The sequence below is a fragment of the Emys orbicularis genome, chromosome 16 (assembly GCF_028017835.1).
Source record: "Emys orbicularis isolate rEmyOrb1 chromosome 16, rEmyOrb1.hap1, whole genome shotgun sequence".
In the NCBI taxonomy this organism is placed as follows: Eukaryota; Metazoa; Chordata; order Testudines; family Emydidae; genus Emys; species Emys orbicularis.
Window position 1 is genome coordinate 22,364,191 of NC_088698.1, and position 18,761 is coordinate 22,382,951.

Below are 18,761 nucleotides of genomic sequence, written 5' to 3' on the forward strand. Positions count from 1 at the left end.
CTGTACAGCCCTATTGCAGGCCTTGCTGGAGTGAATTTTGTCCCGTCAATCCTCCCTGTTTCTCACTAGAAGGCTGTCTCCCTTCCCCATTCAGTTCACGGAAACTTCTTTGCCAGCTCCACAAAGAGGACGTTGGTAAATAAAACTGTAAGATGGCAGTGTGCGCAAAAATCTCCAGGATTGCTAATGCAGAAGCCAAATGGGTTTGATGACCAGGATGTTGTAGGGCTGGCTTAGCTGACATGAGCAGGCCCAAGTTAAGACAAGACAAGACATGCCTGAACAAGTAATTGCCAAAACAATTAACTATAGTGAATCTGCTTATAGTAAATAAGGGAGTCAAAACTAACTAGACTATTGTGGGTATGTTTTTATAATAAACAAAGTAGGCAGAAACACCCTGAACTATAAGCTTGCTTTATTGGTCCGTACGCACTCTGGAAAGTGATTGGTCTGTATGAGTATAGATTTTAGTAGCTAGGAAAGATGTATATAAACTATGTGGTGTAGGACATGAATTGGAAATTGTGGCATCACCATATACCTAAATCCCCTGTGTCTGGGATTGGCCAGTGAGGGCAAAGAGCTGTTACAGTAAAGTAACCTGAGTGACGAGCTGGAGCTGGACTGAGTGTTTTGGATCCCACAGCGCTGGATGAAGTATTCTCCCAGATCTGGATGAGCAGAGTGGAAAGGTCTCAGAGGGAATCCCAGTGTTGCATATGCATTTCTTCTTATAGCGCTTGATCCTGCAGGTTCTGAGCCCCTGATGCCATTCCAGCAAAGCACATAAGCATGTCCCTAACTGTAAGCACACGGGCAGTTTCACTGAGTTCAACGCATGCCTAAGTACTTCATTGGATCAGGAATCAGGATGCTCTGTGCCTTGCAGCATTGAGCACTTAAAAACTATTTCCCCCCCCGCCTATATAAACCTTCGTTTCTGCATTAACAGTACGAGATATTTTTCATAGAAAGAACAGTTTATAGTTGCGTAGTCCTCTCTGTAAAGACTATAAGGCTGCAGACATACATTTGTACTGAGTTTAACCTACCTTCTTTATACAGCATTTATTTTCCTACTGTCTCTTATTACACATTACACCCTCTAACAATATTCTAACTTCTTCATAACTCTCTTATGAGAAATGAGGATTTGCCTCACTACAAAGGAGCTCCTCCACATTTTCTCATCCCCTTGATGTGCAAGTAATTGTTCCCTCGCTCTGTAACAAGCTCCAGAAAGGTATGCAGAATTGGAAAACGAGTTGTAATGAACTTGGTGGAAGGGGGAGGCGGACAGGTTGGGAGCAGCCCTGCTATCAGAAAAGAATGATAATTTCCCTAGGATGAAACAGTTTCAAGCAATCTTGTAAACCTAAGCAAGGTTAGCAGGCTGACATGCTAATGAGGGAAGGACTTTTTTTAATTTTAATTGGTTACTTTTGGCTTTGAAGCCATATTGCTTTCTGTTTCTCTTTCTCTCTTCCCTTTTCTTTTTACATCAGTGCAAAATAAATGCGTAGATTTTAGGGTTCCAGTGTTTGATTCCTCCTCCCCTTTTGATACCTACTGATCTATTCTGACCAGTGCTTCATGCACACTTAACTCCTTTAATTTAATTGGATGGTGCTCCCTTCTTAACAGTGATTATTGATGGGGACACACAGTGCACTGGCTTTGTAGAAATGGTTCTCCTGTGCCGTTACAGCAGTATGAGCAGAAATGGGGGACTCCCTCTGTCATAAAAGGTCACTCGTTGGCTTTTAATTTCTGTATTGGTCTGACAGATACACGTAAGCAATCCTACATCGTTGCCTCTTCTCTTCCCAGCAAGGAAGGTGCAGGGTGACAGGAAATCAATGCTCTGATGTGAACTGTGATAATAGCAGGCCGACTCTCATCTCAGCCTTGCATGTTATGTGACAGTGCAAAGGGTAACGTGATCTTTGCACGTTTTCAGATGTAATGTTCTCTCTGGAAGGGGACCGTTTTCTGGCATTCCGGAAGGGTAGCTGTAAGAAATGGGTCATGCGCAAGATAGAGGTAAGCTTCCCTATTGCACTGCTCCTTTGAGGTGCGGAGAGGATGCTCAGCGCTGTGTAGGATCAGGCCTTGTGCTAGAGAGGCAATGGAGTTACATCAAAGATGAATTATCTGCTGGTTTATGCTGCGCAACGTGGCCTAAGCAGACCAAAGAAAATGGCAAATAATACCCCACTTCAAGTTTCAGCAGGAGACTTATTGTGGAAAAGGCTTCTTGGAAGGCATGTGTTGAAAGCAGAAAGAGCTGAGAGAAAAATGAATCCTGGGACTGGAGAGATCTGGGTTCAGGTCCCAGCTTTCTTGCAGACTGGCTGTGTGGCCTTGGGCAAATCACTTCCCTTCTCCAGTCTCAATCTGCAAACCAGGAATAATAACCCTTTCTTCCACCTGTCTTGTCTATTTAGCCTGTTGAGAGACAAGGTGGGGGAGGCAATATCTTTTATTGGACCAACTTCTGTTGATGAAAGAAGAGCTCAGTGGAGCTTGAAAGCTTGTTTCTTTCACCAATAGAAGCTGGTTCAATAACAAATATTGCCTCACCCATCTTGTGTGTCTCATATCCTGGTTCCAACTCAGCTACAACAACGCGGCAAACAATATTAAACTGTAGGTTCCTGGAGGCAAGGACTGTCTCTTACTATGTGTACGTACAGCTCCTAACACAATTGGGCCTGATCTCAGTTGGGACTTCTGGGTGCTGTTGTATGACAGATAATAATGTGTATCTTTAAGTTCCCAGAGCTCGTGATGCAGTGAAATACTAACAAAGGAACAAAGCCAGTGGTGCTGAATGGGCTTCCAAGCAGTCTAGGGACGGGATGCGCCTGGACATACCCATAATGTATCATAACCCAGCAGAAATGTAGTCTTGTAGTTTTAGGTGAGATTTCCTGGCAGAGAATAACTCCCAGATACAATTTACAATGCTGACACCTCCTCTGGGGTAGAAACATGTATGTTCCTGTGTGTGGTGCTGAGTCATTGAAATAGTTTCTTTGACTCTAGGTCAGTGAACAGATTAGCCATGCCATTGGGTGAGCGCTGCTTCAAAGGCCAGGGTGTAGTATTTTTATCTGCGGTAAGATCCTGTCTGAGTTTGAAGGTATTTGATTACACTGTACAGTTTGTTTCTTCTTGTGGATTTCATTCATTGACCTCCGATGTTATCTGAGCACTTAGTCTGTTCTGTGTCCTGTCTCACATTGAGTGGTGCTGTAAATACCGGCTCCTTTTCCTCCCCACGCTGCTCCTTCTTGATGAGGATATGGCAGCTCACATCTGGCCACTGGCCTTTTGAGTGCCACCATAAAAAGCAGCCAGTGTACAGCCTGCATGCTTTTAAAAACATCTAACTGCCATTTAGGCGTCTCTGCTTTCCTTTCTGTCTGAGATCAAAACCTCCCCTCAGCCTGTCACTGTGTAATAAAGTTGTTCTCAGTGGAGCATAACACTTAATGAAAAGCTTAAAAATACAATACTCGTTGTTTTAAGCAAAGGTTGCTACAGAACAGACAGAACAGGTAATTGAGTAAGTCAACATCAGTGCTCCAGCCTTGTCTGCTTCTGCCTAATGTCTGCAATAATGAATACTTAAATCAGAGCAGGGAAGTTGTCAAGCACCCATCTGGTTCTTCTGGGCAGAAAAGATCGGGAGCTTGAATGACAAAGGGCTCTGCCCAAAGGTTTGACACAGATCAGTGTAATACAATTACATACCACTGTCCACATTCAACAACATCCAGTGGCCGAGTAGATAATTCATCCTTAGGGTTCCAGAAGTTCAGAACGGCACGCAGACTGACAGAATGACACAAGGTCTTGCCTCTAAGTCCTCAATGAAAAGGCAGTAAGTCCATCTGGAGTGAGGGCAGTGTGGCACAAGCCACCCTCAGCTCCTGCTCCTCTGGGGGTACAGGAGCCAGCTGGTGAAGCCACCAAAGTGAGGACAGGCCTGTGAAGGTTCAAAGCCAGACTGACTGAGAGATGGACTGATTCGGATCCCAATAGAACCCCTGTGGGAGCATGACAGCAGTACTACCCATGCCTTCCTCTGGGCATGAAACCTTCTCCTGTACAGCTGCCCCTGGCTCTGGGGAGTGCATCTTGCTGGGGGCAAAGCACACAGAAATTATGTTGTTTGTCTGAACTGTCCTGAGTTTGCAAACTAGGTTTGAAATCTTGCAAGAAGAGGCTTCCTTGTGAGACTCACTTCCAGCCCTAACAATGAAATATGATGGGAAAAGACAGCTTCTCCAGGAGATGTTGGAATTTCTGCTTCCATTGCCAGACAGAACCCATGAGTGCAAAAGTCGAGACAGAATTGAAGAGAGCTCAACTGGAACTGCACAAGCAAGCTAGAACCCCGGTTCAGCCTGATCCCACAGAACCCCCTGAGAGCTCCTGAGCACAGACAAATACCAAATTCCAGATGTTACTGTCACAGTTCATGGCAACTGCACTTGTATTCCCCATCTGTGGGACAGCAGGTCACCCACTTTTAGGCTCCTGGCTACCAGCCATCATCTCTCTTGGGCAGTAATTCTTGTCTCTCTCCCTCTTAAGTGTTTTTTGTCATGGTGCACAATTCCCTGCCTACACTGTGTTATTCCCCATCAAGCTAGACGACCTAACCAGGCCAGGATCTGTGCTTTGCTTTCTCCTAAGAGGCCACGAGCAGTTGTAATTACCTACAGTTATCAGTTACCACACAGCCCTTTCTAAGCAAGCACATTTATTCTTAAGGTGAAAGCATTACAGAGAAAACATTTAAAAAGAACCTACACGCATGGTAAAAAGCTGACCAGAGATCAATCCCAAATCCAACAATCACTCTGTCAGGTGATCAGACCCTCCTTCAAGCCCCTCACAGGAGTTTTTTCTGTAGTTACAAGTTCATAACAATTTTTGCTCAGAACAAGAACAAAAATGAATAGTTCATTCTTTCCTTCATACTGCTTGGGCCTTGGATCTTGTACTCATGAAAGAGGTGATCAGCAAACAGTGGCTCTCTCCTTAAGGCATAGCTTCAAAAGGTTGGGTCTAGAGGTGGGAATTTCCATTCATCAACCTCCTCCCCACCGGTATTTCCTAGGAAACCCACTTAACTTTGTTTGTCCCAAAACTTCCTTCTTGTCTGGCACATGGTTTAAAATAGCCCTTTGATGCTCCTAACACTTTCCAAGGTTTATATTGGCCTTGTCTCCCCCCCCCCCCCAGAGAAGTTACATCAAATCCCACAATAATACATAAAGTTTGCATTCAATAGCATGGACTTCAAAGATACTTAAACTTCATTCAGTAATGTTTTTCAAGGATATTGCAAGAAACTGCCCTATCTGTCACAGTTACATTATCAGCACAAACTCACTGAGGGCCCGGCACTACTCCTATCTTCCTGCTGCACAAATAGATTTAAAATGGTGCTCCCTACACCACCCAAAGTAATGACAACTGATTTGTAAAGATTCACATTATGCAACCAGTTGAAAGATTATTGTTGTTGTTTATTATTAATATAAAACAACTGTAAGGAAAGGAATGCCCCCAGGGTGTGACAGTCCAGGGACTAAATCAGAGATCTGGTAGCTTTCTTCTCTTTTTCTGAAGTGACGATCAATAATTTTGAAGTAAAACCGAGCTACGAACAGCTGTTTTGCAGTTGTCCAAGAGCTACTATTTCACGGTGTGAAAGGAATCAAGCTCTCAGTGTCTTGGCCAGACTGCAGAGTATTACTGTTGTACTCCAGGGTAGCTCTAGCAGAGAAGCTGTCTGAACTTCCTGAGAGGCAGGGGCAGCATGTGTGTGGTGGGACATTCAGGGATATGTCATATGCGTAAGTGTGTGCTGTACAAAAGGAGACTGAATCTGCTGCCTCTTCTGAAGATTTATCAAGTTACCAGTTTGCATATTCAGTGGCTTACAAAGACTTTTGCTTCTCCCACCAGTGACAACTATTTTTTAAAACGATGTCAGTCATGGGCAGAGTTAGCGAGCGGAAAAGAGAAAACGATCCTCCTATGGCATGCCCATTGAAGGAAATCCTCAACAATCCATCCACAGCATGGGTGACCATGTACAGGCTAAGATCTAAGGGTTTCAAAAATAATAACTCCAGTTTTAAGTACAGTGTTGGGAATTGGCCTGTATTGTCGTGTTCCAGTTTACTGGGAGGGGGATCATCTCCTTAAAGCAAAACACTGAAGGGCAGATCCTCAGCTGGTATAAATTGTCAGAATACTGCTGACTTCCGTGGAACTATGACGATTTACAGCAGCTGAGGATCTGCTCTGAGACTCAATAGTGAGACACCTAAACTATGTGATTCCTTGATCCTGTCTGTGATGCTTGGGCATCCATACAGCACTTAACAAAACTGCCAGTGGCCTGTCCTAGCATGCACTGGGCTTGTGTAAAACCTAAGAAGGGTTATCTGGGGGTAGTGGAGAGGGGGAAAAATATAGATGCAGGCAAAAGACTCTGGCAGGCTACGTCTGTGAGAGCACAGCTTGCTTCCTCTTCACCTTAGCGTCTCCCAGGCTAGTGACTTCAATGCCTGGCGACATCCCTTCCAGATTTGTGACCCAGAGTTTGCAACAATGTATGATGAGACCTTCCTATCCCCAGGACGCTACAAGCACCAGCAAAAGGAATGTAAGGTCGAACGGAAGCAAAATGTGCTCTCACAGACGTAGCCTGCCAAAGTCTTTGGCATGTGTCGCTATTTAAAAATAAATTCCTTCGCTGCTTATGGGGCCAAGAAAATTGATCCTACAGTTTGACAAAGCTAGTCAGTTCAACTCAGCTGCCTTATTGACCTGGTATGCATCATTTGGAGAGGTATGGATTTCAGTATTGCACATTGGAATCTTGAAGTTAGTTCTCTCCTATGACAATGAAAAGATCATTTAACTTTGGAGCTACTGAATTCAAAAGAGCTCATATATAATCAGCTGAGATGCCCTAAGTAAATACTAAGATAACAAGTATCAGGGGGTAGCTGTGTTAGTCTGTATCCACAAAAACAACAAGGAGTCCAATCTGAAGAAGTGGTTTTTACCCACGAAAGCTTATGCCCAAATAAATCTGTTTAAGGTGCCACCGGACTCTTCCTTGTTACTAAGATAACAGATGCTTTAGACAATATATATTTTGCAGCCAAACTGAGCTTCTCAGACCAGGTTCACAGAAAGATTTGCTGAGGTTTTTTAGCTATGGAAGCAAAACTGGGCCCAGTTCTGAAAAATTCAGGGGTGATTTTATGGGTTTACATGCAAAATATATAGTTTCACATGGTTGCAATACAAAAAAAACAGGTGAAATTGTTTTAAGTAAGACTTGCACTAAGATTTGGGATGGGGTTTTTCCTTCCCCACCCCCCCCAGACATGAAATTTGAACTCCTGCAGAGCAAATCAAAGACAATGTTTGCTTCAGTCACTGTCTGGTTGAGTTCGGCACAGCTGCATGCAAATGATCAGTTAATAGTGAGGATATGGAAGATGAGTTGCATTTGTCCTGATGTTATTATGCCTTTAAATTGCACATCAGTCACCCGTCACCACTGACTTGATTCAGCACCAAACAAGGAGAAACACCAAGTTCAACTCGGAGATGATTCTCCAGATTATTCAGGTGGCTTCGCTCCTCCGGATTGGTTCATACCAGCCTTGGCTCACTGCCCTGTTCCTGGTGGACGAAACAAGTGAAACGAATAAGGATTGTTTTCAGAGCACTGTTGCATGCAGCCCCAGGCATTCTCATGCAAATGGGAGGTTGACTCTCATTTCTGATCTCCCTTGCCATACACGGTGCTTAGGGCTTCCTCTGTGAGCTTTTAAAAATCCCACTTTACCCTGGGCCTTAATTTTCTGTGACCATCCATATGACACACACAACCCTGGTTTCTACAACAAGCTCCTTTGCGGAAACCTGCCTAGTTTGTATGAGAACAATCAAGGTTGCGGTTCAGGTTCTCTTTGTTTTAATTTGCCATACTTTAGAATCCTTGTTAAATTCTCATGGTCAAACCCAGATGGCGGTACAGAGCTCAGGCTAGGTGTTGGAGATAGTTGTTGTTTGTGCTGATTAGAACTCTCCTCAGATAAAGTGTAGAACGGTTTGAATTTTTGGCCTTTGGCTGTTTGCAAAGCTGCTGTCAGCTTCCAGCGCAAGCTGATTTGTATTCAGTACACATCCCTGGCTCGCTGGTAGGGAGAAGCAGTGAGTGGACCAGTCTGCTGCTGCCCAATAACCTTGAAACCAGCGGACCCAGCTGCATCGGGTGTTTTTAATAGTCTGTCCCCTTCCCCTCTTTCATTGCTGTTGCTCTTCTAGCCAAAATAGCCTCTGATTTACAGCCTCTGAAAAAGCATTGTCCTATGGAAGGGGAGGGGAGAGAGAGTTTTAATCCCTCAGCTAATTAGACATTAAACTAAACAATTTTAAAAAATTATGAGGTGAAACACTCTGCTAGCTTTAATATAAAAAAACGTAATGAAGTTCCACATTCTGCCTGCGGAGGGGAGGGGAGGAGAGTTGTGATTGGAATGAGAGAGGAATAAAAATTGAACACTCTGAGCATTCACTCACGTGCTCGCTCCAAGTTGCATCCTCGGTGCTTGGCTGTGTTGAATGGTTCTTCGTCAGGCTGTTAGGAGGAGCGCAAAACGAGCATGCAGTGTATAAAGGAGGCCCTAGCTGGAGGAATGGTCTGATGGGCTGGGGGTTCAAGGAGTAGAGCTGCTGAACAGATTTCTCATAAGGGCAGGACAGCGGAGAGAGACAGATGAAGATTAAAAGACATGAAGACAGGGGTGGGGAGTGTCTATGCTACCACTTGAAGGGAAACTGCAATTTACTCTTCATCTCATTACCAGCAAGTAAAGGTCTCCCCCCACCTCCCTTCATTCCAGCCCAGACATTGGTGGGAGCTCTGCCTGCAGAGGGATCATAGGACCCCCGGTCCTTTAGCACTGCTGCTGTTTACAGGATGGTATGTGATGGTGTTGTGCCCAGTGAAGTGTCATAGCTTGTCAGGCAAAACTTATCTCTGTGTTGTTGTTGTTTTTTAAATAGGGCTTGAATTTCATTCTTTGATGGGGGGCAGTAGTGGGGGAGAGGGATTCTAGAATGGTAAGTATTGCCTCTGCTCTCCGTTCCCACAACCTCCTGTTCCCGGCCCCGTTTCCTCTTCCATTTGACACTCCTTTCCCCCTAGTTCACACCTCCCAGCTGATCATTCGCCCACCAGTGGCTCCCAGTTATTCTCCTCACCCAGCAGTTTCCCCTCTCCCTAGGGAGGCTCTTTGCTTTTGTAGTTTTTGCATGAATTAGCCAGTCAAATGTTGGGGATCCTAGAGCTTAAATCCACCTGCTAAAGCTACAAGCTGCCCTTGTCCTCACTACGATTTAATCTCATGTTAGCTCATTTGAGTTCAGAACAAACCCTTTTTTTCCTAGTGAAGACTCTGCAAAGGCTGAGCACTCCCCCCCCCCCCCCCATTCCCCTCTGTGCTGAGAGGGGCTCTTGCAGGCCCCCTCCTCCTTTCCCCATGCATTGGCAGTGCTGTGAGAGGTGTAGTCCCAAGCCCTGCCGGCCCCCCGTACAACATTGGCTGAGCAGAGAGCGAGCCCGGCTCCTTGCAGCAGGGCGTCTCCTGCCTCGGTGTGCACGGGCAGGGCTGGAAAGTGCATGATCCCAGCTGCTGGGCACAGATCATAAAATACCATTAAACATAACAGAAATGATGAATGATGAAACGAGAAGCTAGGCTGGTGACCTGTTTTGTGAAAACGGAAGTGCTGCTCAGCCATTGAACTCATGAGAGTATCTGGAGACATTCAGAGCAGGGTTGAGGCAGGCTCCATAATGTATCAGGCAAATGCTTTTTGTTAATTATAACGTTGGATTAACATGAAAAATACCAACATCTTCTTCTCTACACAATTTCTTCTAATAAAGAATAAAACCAGCTTTAAAACTACAGTGATAGTTGCCAGCTTCTCCCAGGCTGATTATTTCTGCTGATTAGCACTTTCTCTGTCACAAACCATGTCAACAGCCTTCACTTCCCCGCTGGGAAGTCACTGTAAAACTGGCAACCAGGCTCATTAAGACAGACACCAGCACTGCTCACGGCGCTGGAATTATGAAAAAGCCATGGTGGGGTCTCTGGAACATGTTTTAATGATTCCGTTTTGGGTAGGTGTCTACATCGGAGACAGGCCTGAATCAAGGCCCTGTCGCCAAACACTCCTGGACTAGAGTGTTCAGACTCTGGATCTAAATATTGCAGCTGTCTATTCACTAAATGTGAATAACGTTTTATTTAGATGGCATCCCCACAATTTCCTGTCAGAATAGAACTGTGCACTGACCTGTGCAAAATTCACTTGAGGCTGCGGAGAGAGTGTGAGCGAGACAAATATACAGGGAGGTATAGTTTCCGTCCACACGTTGACCCAGGAACACATGCACTCAGGACTGAGCAATTCTAGTGCAGGACGAGGGACTGTTGAGTTCTAATGCCAGCTCTGACAGTGCTTCTCTCTGTGACTATATGCAAATCACTTAACATCTCTGCCTCAGTTTCCTCATCAGTAAAATACAGATCATGTTACCTACTTGACAGGGATGTTGGGGGATTGGCCAACTAGTATTTTGTTAATTACTTTCAATATATGCAGGAAATATTGTCTCTCATAAAGTATACTCACTCCTGAATTAGTGAGGATAAAGTGGTATCTGTTACCACCCACTATGTTTATTCTGTGTAAACATAATAATGTACTAGACTCTTCTCCTCATTTTTTATTGTGTAACAGCCCATAATGTGGTCATCTAGAACGGTCCACTGTTGCTAGAAAATCAGGTACTAAATTACCTCATATGCATGTACAGGATTCTCTCACTAATTACGGTTTGTTTGTATTACAGTAGGCCCTAGAGGCTTCAGCTGAGATCAAGGCTTGGTGCTGCACAAACACATAGTAAGATACAACCCTTTTCTGAAGTGCCTGCAATCTAAACAGACAAGACAGACAAAAGTGGGGAGAAAGGAAGCATTATCCCCATTTTACAGATTGGGAGCAGTGGCACAGAGAGGTTAAGTAACTTACCCAAGGAATCTATGGCAGCACCAGGAATTGAACTCTCAGATCTCCTGAGTCCCAGGCCAGTGCCTTAATCACAAGACTGTCTCTTTATGATTCTCTCATAACATGTGATGTGACATCAGACAGTCATGACTTCAGTAGCCACCCTGGCCTTTGCGATCCTCCTGTTGCCCACCATCAGGTCAGTGGCCGGCAGATCCACACAGCGTCACACCCACTGGCCCTGTTGCTAACAGCTATTGCACTGAGGGCACCCCTGCAGAGGTGGGTTCTGTGGCATCTAGACTGGAAATGCTCGTCAGCCATAACTATAATTTCACTGCCATGATACTACCACCATATCGACTTTTTTTCTTAATAAAATGCAAAACGTTCCTACTGCATTTGTGTCCTGTTTATTTTTCATGTTGGGAGGCGTTTTCCAAGTTGCAGCTGTTGGACATTTCTGATGTGGAATCTGTGTTCTTAGGTACTAATAACTCCTTCCCCGGGGGCTTCAGGATAATGAGCCTGTTTTAGCCTTTTGCAGTGAATTGCTGAATGTAATTGGTATTTTGGTGGCTCAGAGTAACTAACATCAGTTCAGGTCAACTCAATACTTGTCCAGACAATAAATATTTAGGTCAGATGGCAAGCCAAGTGAAGAGTAATAAAGCATTTGTGGAATAAAGCTTTGGAAATTGGTTCTCTTTGAATGACATCCATGTTGACCCCTTGTTGCTCTTGTGAATAAGTATAAGGATCTGAGGTTGCCTCAGAAGAATATGCAATTTATGGCCCAATTAGGGTGTGCGTCCTTGAGTACGAAGGTCAGATGTTCAAACAGGAAAAGTTGGACAGTATTTGTGACTCGTATTATTGTTTAACAGTGTGTGTCTTTGCTCTTCAGGACTGACAGTTCCTAGAAAGGATGGAGAGCTTATTCCTTAATATGATAGCCTGCCTCAGGTAATTGCTCGACAGCACAGTTAAGATAGATATCTGGCAGTAAGAGAAGCTCAGTGTCATTGAAAATGTTCTCTTAGTGCCCAATGGCACACAGCATACATTTGTTCAGTGGCATTAATGTAGTTCTTGGATCAGGTAGGGTTAAGCAACAGCAAGTAAATACTATAGGTCAGGGGTCGGCAACCTTTCAGAAGTGGTGTGCCGAGTCTTCATTTATTCACTCTAATTTAAGGTTTCGCGTGCCAGTAATACACTTTAATGTTTTTAGAAGGTCTCTCTCTACAAGTCTATATTATATAAGTAAACTATTGTTGTATGTAAAGTAAATAAGGTTTTTAAAATGTTTAAGGAGCTTCATTTAAAATTCAATTAAAATGCAGAGCCCCCTGGACCGGTGGCCAGGACCCGGGCAGTGTGAGTGCCACTGAAAATCAACTCGCGTGCCGCCTTTGGCACGCGTGCCATAGGTTGCCTACGCCTGCTATAGGTCCTGATTGTCATTACGCTAAGGCCCCTTTATACCGCTCTGGCAATGTAAAAGGGGCTTTAAAATGAGTGTAAATTCTATTTACATTCACTGTAAGGCCTCTTTTCATTGCCAGAGAGATATAAGGGGGTTTTAATGTAAATGATTATGAGGCTCAATCATCGAATAATAGAAATATAGGGCTGAAAGAGACCTCAAGAAGTCATCAAATCCAGCCCCCTGCACTTAGGCAGGACCCAGTAAACCTAGAGCATTCCCGACAGGTGTTTGTCCAACCTGTTCTTAAAAACCTGTCCAGTGATGGGGATTCCAGAACCTCCCTTGGAAGCTTGTTCCAGAGCTTAACTAGAATTTTTTCCTAATCTCTAACCTAAATCCTCCTTGCTGCAGATTAAGCCCATTACTTCTTGTCCTAACTTTAGTGGAGCGGAGAACAATTGATCACATTCCTCTTTATAACAGCCCTTAACACATTTAAAGACTGTTATCAGGTTACCCCCACCCCCACCCTGCAGTCTTCTTTTCTCAGACTAAACATGCCCTGTTTTTTAACCTTTCCTTATAGCAGGGTTGCCCAGAGGATTCAGGGGGCCTGGGGCAAAGCAATTTCAGGGGCCCCTTCCATAAAAAAAAGTTGCAATACTATAGAATACTATATTCTCGTGGGGGCCCCTGTGGGGCTTGGGGCAAATTGCCCCACTTGCCCCCTCCTCTGGGGAGCCCTGCCTTATAGGTCAGGTTTTCTAATCTTTCATCATTTTTGTTGCTCTCCTCTGGACTCTCTGATTTGTCCCCATCTTTCCTAAAGTACAGTACAATTATCTCCCGTGTCTAACATACAGTGCTTCTATTAATACACCCCAGAATGATATTAGTCTTGTCACAACTTCATCACATTGTTGACTTATAACCATCTAGCCAGTTATTCTACATTTTGAAGTTGTATATTTGATTTTTCCTTCCCAACTTAAATACTTTGCACTTATCTTTATTGAATTTCATTTTGTTGAATTCAGACCAATTCTCCAATTTGCCAAGGTCATTTTGAATTCCAATCCTATCTTCCAAAGTGCTCGCAACCCCTCCCAGCTTGCTGTCATCTGCATGTTTTGTAAGCATACTCTCTACTCCATTATCCAAGTCATTAATGAAAAAATGGAATAGTACCGGACACTGGACTGACTCCTGCAGGTCCCTGCTAGATACACTGTCATATTGTGGGGATGTATCTCTAGGGGTGATATTCACCTCTGTGCAGAAAGCCACACCAAAGCTTACTAACCGCTTAAGAACCACATACTCCCTAAAAAGAGAGATTTAAGTGGGACATAAGTGGTGCTTAGGCATGATGTTAGGGGGTGAATTTCACTCTAGGGTTAAAGATCACATGTGTTTTGTGTAGTGATTCTGCATTGTGGATGTAGCATGAATTATTTTTCTCTCACATAGGCCTTGGCTACACTTGGGAATTCACTGCGCTGCCGTAGCAGCGCTGCCATGGCAGCGCTGTGAAGCACGAGTGTAGTCGCGCCGCCAGCGCTGCGAGAGCTCTCTCACAGCGCTGTATGTACTCCACCTCTCTGAGGGGAGTAGCTTGCAGCTCTGCGAGCGAGCGTGCAGCACTGCAGGCGCTGATTACACTGGCGCTTTACAGCGCTGCACTCGCTGCGCTCGGGGGGGAGCGTTTTCACACCACTGAGCGCAGCAAATTGCAGCGCTGTACAGCGCCAGTGTAGCCAATGCCATAGCGTGGTTTGACAATGGTTGGAACTCCATTAGGCCAGATGGTAATATCACTTGCACCAGTGTAAATCTGGAAGCGGCACCATTAAAGTCAGTGGAGTTGCATCAGTGTGAGAGAGATCAGACTCAGGCCTATTGACTTCAGGGAGGTTACTCTAGATTTACACTAGTGTAAGTGGGAAGAGAATCAGTCTCAGAGAGCAATGCTGCCAACTCTTGTGATTTTATCACAAGTCTTGTGCTATTTGGTGGTGGGTTTTTTTTTAATTCCCAGCTCCTGGAGTCATGTGATTACACGAGAATCTCAACTTCCTCTGTTTTAAAAAAAAAAAAGTAAGTTTCAAGCCCTCAAGGTTATAGAGAAAAGCTTAAAAATGTGAACCATTAAAACCTGAAGGCAAATAAAAAGACTCTAGATTTATTTATTTTTTAAAATTTCATGATTTTCGCGTGATACTCGACATGAGAATTTTGAATGCTTGCAGAGTCAAATACATAGCAACCCACATGCTTTATACAAAAGACTCTGGTGCTCACCACTGGTCACTGCGAGCCCCTATAAACGCTTCTTTAACTAGTGTGACAGCTACAGCACCGATAGGCATCTGCGCTGACTGCAGAGTCATTGTTCAAGGTCATGCATGGAAGTTGATTCTAGACATGGAAGTTGAAACTAGACAAAATCAGACTAGAAATAAAAGGTGTACATTTTTAACAGTCAGGATAATTAATCATTGGAACAACTTACCATCTCCCCCCTCTCCCCTCCAAAGATATGCTCTAGTTCAAACAGGAATTAATTCAGGGAAGTCCTATGACCTGTTGTATGCAGAAGGTCAGAATAGATGACCACAGTGGCCTCTTCTGGCTTTTTAAACTATGACACCCCAAGAATTGGGGACAGCAGCACTGCTGTGTCCCTGTATAAAAACAAATGTCTCTGGTATTCTATACTAATGGTCCAAACCACGACAGAGTACAATAGTATAGCTACATTTTATGGGGGCCAGGGCTGTAGAACTTTGAAATCAGGGTCGCTAGCCTAGCAGAGTTCTGGGTACTTCTTTCAATGCACAGTTGAAATGGTAGGCTGCCAGGTCTTCCAACCCCCTCAGAGCATCAGTGAGGAGATGTTTGGAGAGGCAATTCAGCATCCCAGCTTCTTTCCTTGTCAAAGTAGGCCTGTGATCTGCAGGGGCTTTCTGGTGGCTCTAAGCCACAATGCTGTTTACACGGGTGCTGATCTTTTCTCAACCTTTTAGTGTTTAATTATGCAGGCCTTTAACGCAAACATAAACAGCACAAAGGGATGTCATAAACTCTGCTGGCAGCAAAGTACACAAAAATGTGACCGCACCATTACTAAAAAGACTTTTATTCCCACGGTGCACTCTGTGGGATTTTGCCAGTGAAGTTTTTCAAATTCCTGTGAATGTGGGTTGTTTTCCCCCTCATGGCATCATTCAGGGGAACAGTTCTAGGGCGCTCACTCTTTTTAGCCATTATAACGGCTGACATTTATTGAGTACTTTACCCCAAACTCTGTAGCGGAGGAAGGACTGGCTGAGTGGTTAGGGTGCTAACCTGGGCCTCTGAAGATCCAGCTTTAGTTCCCTGCTTTGCCACAGATTGCCTGCGACACCTTGGGCATGTCATTTAGTGTCTCTGCTCCCCGTCTGTAAAATGAATATAATTGCACTCCCCTACCTCCCAGGGGCATTATGAGGGTTAAATTCACTAAAGGGTTACACACTTTGTTGCATCCGTAGGCTGAGCAAATTGCATACACCAGGAGCCCTGGCCCTTCTCCATTCCCTGTGTGCCACCCTCCAATCCCCATCTATTTCAGGGAGTCTCTGTAACCCCCTCCAGCATGTGACCATGTGCCGGGGGTTGTGTGTGTCTGCCTCCGTTTTTACTATTGGCCTCCATTTGCCCCACTCATGGCAAGAGCTCTGTGTGGCCCCCACCCATATAGGAATGAGAGGCTATTTGAGTCTCCAGGCCCATTCATTTCTAATACTCTCTGCTAGGACTGGCAAGGAGGATGCCAGTTGTGGTGCTCTCTGTGATATGGATAGTTGTCCATCAGGACCTGGATAAAGAATGCATCTCAGGGTGTGTATACAGAGAGCCTCCCAACATGGGTTGATGGACAAGGGCTAGTGCTGTACAAATAGCCCTTTAGACAGTGCTTTGAAATTGCGGTTCTAGCTGGATCTTGGGCTCTGAAGCCCAGCCCCCTCTTTAAGCTTCAGAGCATGAGCTCCAGCCCAAGCTGCAACTTCAAAGCGCTGTCTGTAGAGCTATTTTTGGTAGATTGCTATCGCAAGCCTGCTAGCCCAAGTCTGTCAACCTGGGCTGGGAGTCTCGCTCCAAAATGCTACATAAACATACCCTTATAGGCCATAAAACTGGTCACTACCAGCCTGGGATGGATTCACGTCAGCTTCCTAGAGGCTAAAGTTTCTGTAGTCATTATCAATACTAGGACCTTGGCTTAATGATGCCCAAGGGAAGGTCCCTTTAGGATAGCCTTAAGGCACTTTGTAGTGAGAGTGCTTGTAATACTCCCACTGGCTCCTAGGTGAGCAGAGTTAAGCCAGTGCAAAATGCTTTGGGAATTCCCATCCTTAGGTTCTGCAGCGATGGGCACTAGAGGCAAAACGCTAATCCGGCAGGCATAAATAAAGGGCTTCAGTCCCAGAGGTGCCAGGTTGGAGTAAAGTCACACAAATGTTTAAAAATAAGTACATGTATGTAACAAGTAAGAGAGCCCATGTGATCCAGTAGACAGGACACTGAATGGGTCTCCAGAACCCTGGCCTATTCCCACCTCTGCCTCTAGCATGCTGTTTGACCTTTGGAAAATCCCTTCATCTCTCTGGTTTTGCTTCCCCTTTGTTTGCCTCGACTATTTAGTCTGTAACCTCTTGTAGGGACTGTCTCTTACCATGTGTATGTACCATGCCTTGCATGTCATGGCCGGGATATCTAAGCATCGCTATTGTACTAGTCCCACTATTTATTCAACAATTTGGGGAATAATTTTAAGATATTTCTGTGTGCCTGATATAATTGAGCTGGCCGAGAACACTGAAACAAAAATGAAAGCAGGTCACTTACTTGCTGTCTGCCTTTCCAAATACTCCACAAGAGTCATGTTGTGACATGGGCTCAGATTGCATCAGATCGCATCCTGATGCTGAATGTTTCCAAATTTGCTCTAGCATTTTGAACTTCTAAACTCTCCTTTCCTTTCAACAGTGACCGAGAGTCGAGGCATCCTGGAGAGTATACAGAGATTTTCTTTGCTGCCAACTTATCTGCCTGTGAGCTATCATATCCACAATGCGGACGTTTCCTTCTTTCTTAAGGAAGCCAACCAGGATATCATGAGGAACTCTAGTTTGCAATCCCGGGTGGAGTCCTTCCTAATCTATAAATCCAAGAGGCCACCTGTATTAAATGCCAGCTATGGACCCTTTTCCGTTGAACAAATAGTGCCGCAGGACCTAATGTTGTCTTCAAATCCATTTGGATCCACCAACAAGTTTTCCTTTAATTGGAAACTCAAAGCCTATATCATGAGCAACAAAATTTACCTGAGCAAGCCCAAAGTCCAGATCCTGTTCTACGTTGTGGGCAGGGACTGGGATGACTACAGTACCACGGAGAGGCTGCCTTGTCTGCGGGTGTTTGCCTTCCGCGAGACGAGGGAAGTCCGAGGCAGCTGCCAGCTGAAGGGGGATCTGGGATTGTGCGTGGCCGAGCTGGAACTCCTGCCAAGCTGGTTTAACCCACCCACGGTGGTGGCCGGCCGCAAGAAAGCGACGGATCAGTCTGAAGGGAGCCCTGTGGAACTTTACTACACCATCCAGCCGGGGGACGAGACCGGGGAGTGCACTAAGGAGGACGTAAGGAAAAGTAATGGGATCAGACTGGGAGGCAACGATATTGATGAATCAGTACCTCCTTTGCAAAGAATTGGAAGTGTTTTCCTTTACCAGACATATGGTGGCCCTTCCTTAAGTGAAATGAGGTTGGATAACAATATCGCAATCCAATATATACGAAAGACTGTCAAACAAGGTGATATTTTGACTTTCCTTGTGTCTATTAATAAAAATTCAACGGAGGACCTGTTCACACTGAGGTAAGTTCTTTCTAAATTCCTCTGTTAAACTGAAAATCAGATGGCAGGGTTTTTTGTTGTTGCTGCTGTTGGCTTTTGTTGTACTGGAAGTCACTTTCGCAAGGGTAAATTGATGGTAGATTTCCAACAATTCCTGCTTTATAGATGAGATTTAAACAGTGTTGCTTGTTTGATTCAATCTAGCAAATGTTGCCTTCTTCCTTTTCTATTATCCAGTCAAATATAGAGTGACCTGGGTGAGGAACAGTCTGTGAACAAGAGGCCAGC

At 44.7% G+C, this 18,761-nt stretch overlaps 1 protein-coding gene across 1 annotated transcript in view; it reads left to right on the forward strand.

Annotated features, from left to right (window-relative positions):
* The window catches only part of TMEM132D (transmembrane protein 132D), a 412,093-nt gene that overhangs the window by 83,281 nt on the left and 310,051 nt on the right, over positions 1-18,761 (forward strand). The window contains exon 2 of the mRNA XM_065417537.1: positions 17,606-18,494. Coding sequence (XP_065273609.1) covers positions 17,606-18,494 — 889 coding nt within the window. The remainder of the gene's footprint in view (positions 1-17,605; positions 18,495-18,761) is intronic.